This window comes from Meleagris gallopavo, chromosome 2 (genome assembly GCF_000146605.3).
Source record: "Meleagris gallopavo isolate NT-WF06-2002-E0010 breed Aviagen turkey brand Nicholas breeding stock chromosome 2, Turkey_5.1, whole genome shotgun sequence".
Classification (NCBI taxonomy): domain Eukaryota; kingdom Metazoa; phylum Chordata; class Aves; order Galliformes; family Phasianidae; genus Meleagris; species Meleagris gallopavo.
The window spans coordinates 72,835,910-72,837,031 of record NC_015012.2 but is presented as its reverse complement, the minus strand read 5'-3'; the positions used below and the strand labels follow the sequence as shown (position 1 = coordinate 72,837,031).

General features: G+C 56.0%; 1 protein-coding gene across 3 annotated transcripts in view; it reads right to left on the bottom strand.

The window, feature by feature from the left end:
* The window catches only part of EPHA7 (EPH receptor A7), a 142,251-nt gene extending 141,135 nt beyond the window's left edge, over positions 1 to 1,116 (bottom strand). For 2 of the 3 annotated variants that reach the window (XM_010707612.3, XM_019613094.2), the window contains exon 1: positions 949 to 1,116. In XM_010707612.3, the coding sequence (XP_010705914.1) occupies positions 949 to 1,045 (97 nt within the window). In that variant the 5' untranslated portion in view covers positions 1,046 to 1,116. The remainder of the gene's footprint in view (positions 1 to 948) is intronic. The other variant, XM_010707611.3, reaches the window with a different exon arrangement.
* Between the last annotated feature and the right edge of the window lie 6 nt (positions 1,117 to 1,122).

The following is a 1,122-nucleotide window of genomic DNA, read 5'->3' as shown; positions in this document are numbered from 1 at the left end:
TTTAATGCTTCAGCTTCAGGCTCGGAATGGGATTTTACTGCGTGCCAGTTGTTTGATGAAAATAGTAACATATCCTGTTGAGGGGGGAAAAAAACCCCAAATGCGTACCTATATAGAGACACACACAAAAAAAAACCCCTCGAGTTCTCCCTCCCCACCCGCTCCTCCTTCCACCCCCCATGTGAAGATGGAGACGGACCTTCGTCCCTGATTGTCAAATGCTACTAGGGCGCTCTTTTAAACGATCCCGGATTTTCCTAACATGGGAAAAAAGATCTCCCAGACGGACTTCGGGAAGGATTTCATATACCTCCATCGCTCTCCGACAGCAAACTGCGCGCGGGATGGGATGGGCAGGAAAACAGACGTCCGGGCTTCGCCATACACCGTTACGACAGCGTTGGATTGATGGCAATAGGGAAACCCCGCTGCGATACGCAAATAGTGTCAGGCACCCAGCCCCAAACCTTCCCCCCTCTGCCCAGTGATGCTGGCGATAAGCACACGCGCTGCGGACACTCGACGCCAGGACGCACCCCTCGGAGGAGCTCACCGCACTCCTCTGCCGCTTCTCACGCTCTGCGCGCGGCCCTGGAGCGTCGCAGGGCCCCGGTGGGGAGCCGTCCCGCAACGTCCCGTCCCAGAGGACCGAGGCTGCGGGAGAGCTCTGTGCCGAGCCCCGGGCCGAGGACTGTCTCTCCTTCCCATCACGTGCAATTGCTTCTCAGAGCTCATTCCCCGCAGCGAAAGCGGTTGTGCCGGTCTGTTACTCATACACACGCTCATACACAGAATTCCTCACTCGTTTCTCCCCTAATCTCAAGAAAATGCACATACAAAAAATAAACGCAACGCAGGGCTGAACGCAGCCCGCGGCTCCCTCCGCCGAGCCTCTCATTGCGAAAAGCAATAAATAAGCCCAAAGTTTAGTTTTCCGCACGCCTTTACCTTCTTTCGCAGCCTGTGCCTCCCCCGTGTGTGCAAAGCGGAGCAGCCAGACGGAGCACAACATAATCCAAGGAAGAAGCCGACTTCGCAAAACCATGGTGCAGGAGCAGGGAAATGTTATCTTTCTCGCTCCCTATTTCTAGACGCCGCCGCCGCCGCTTGGTGGGTGCGAGA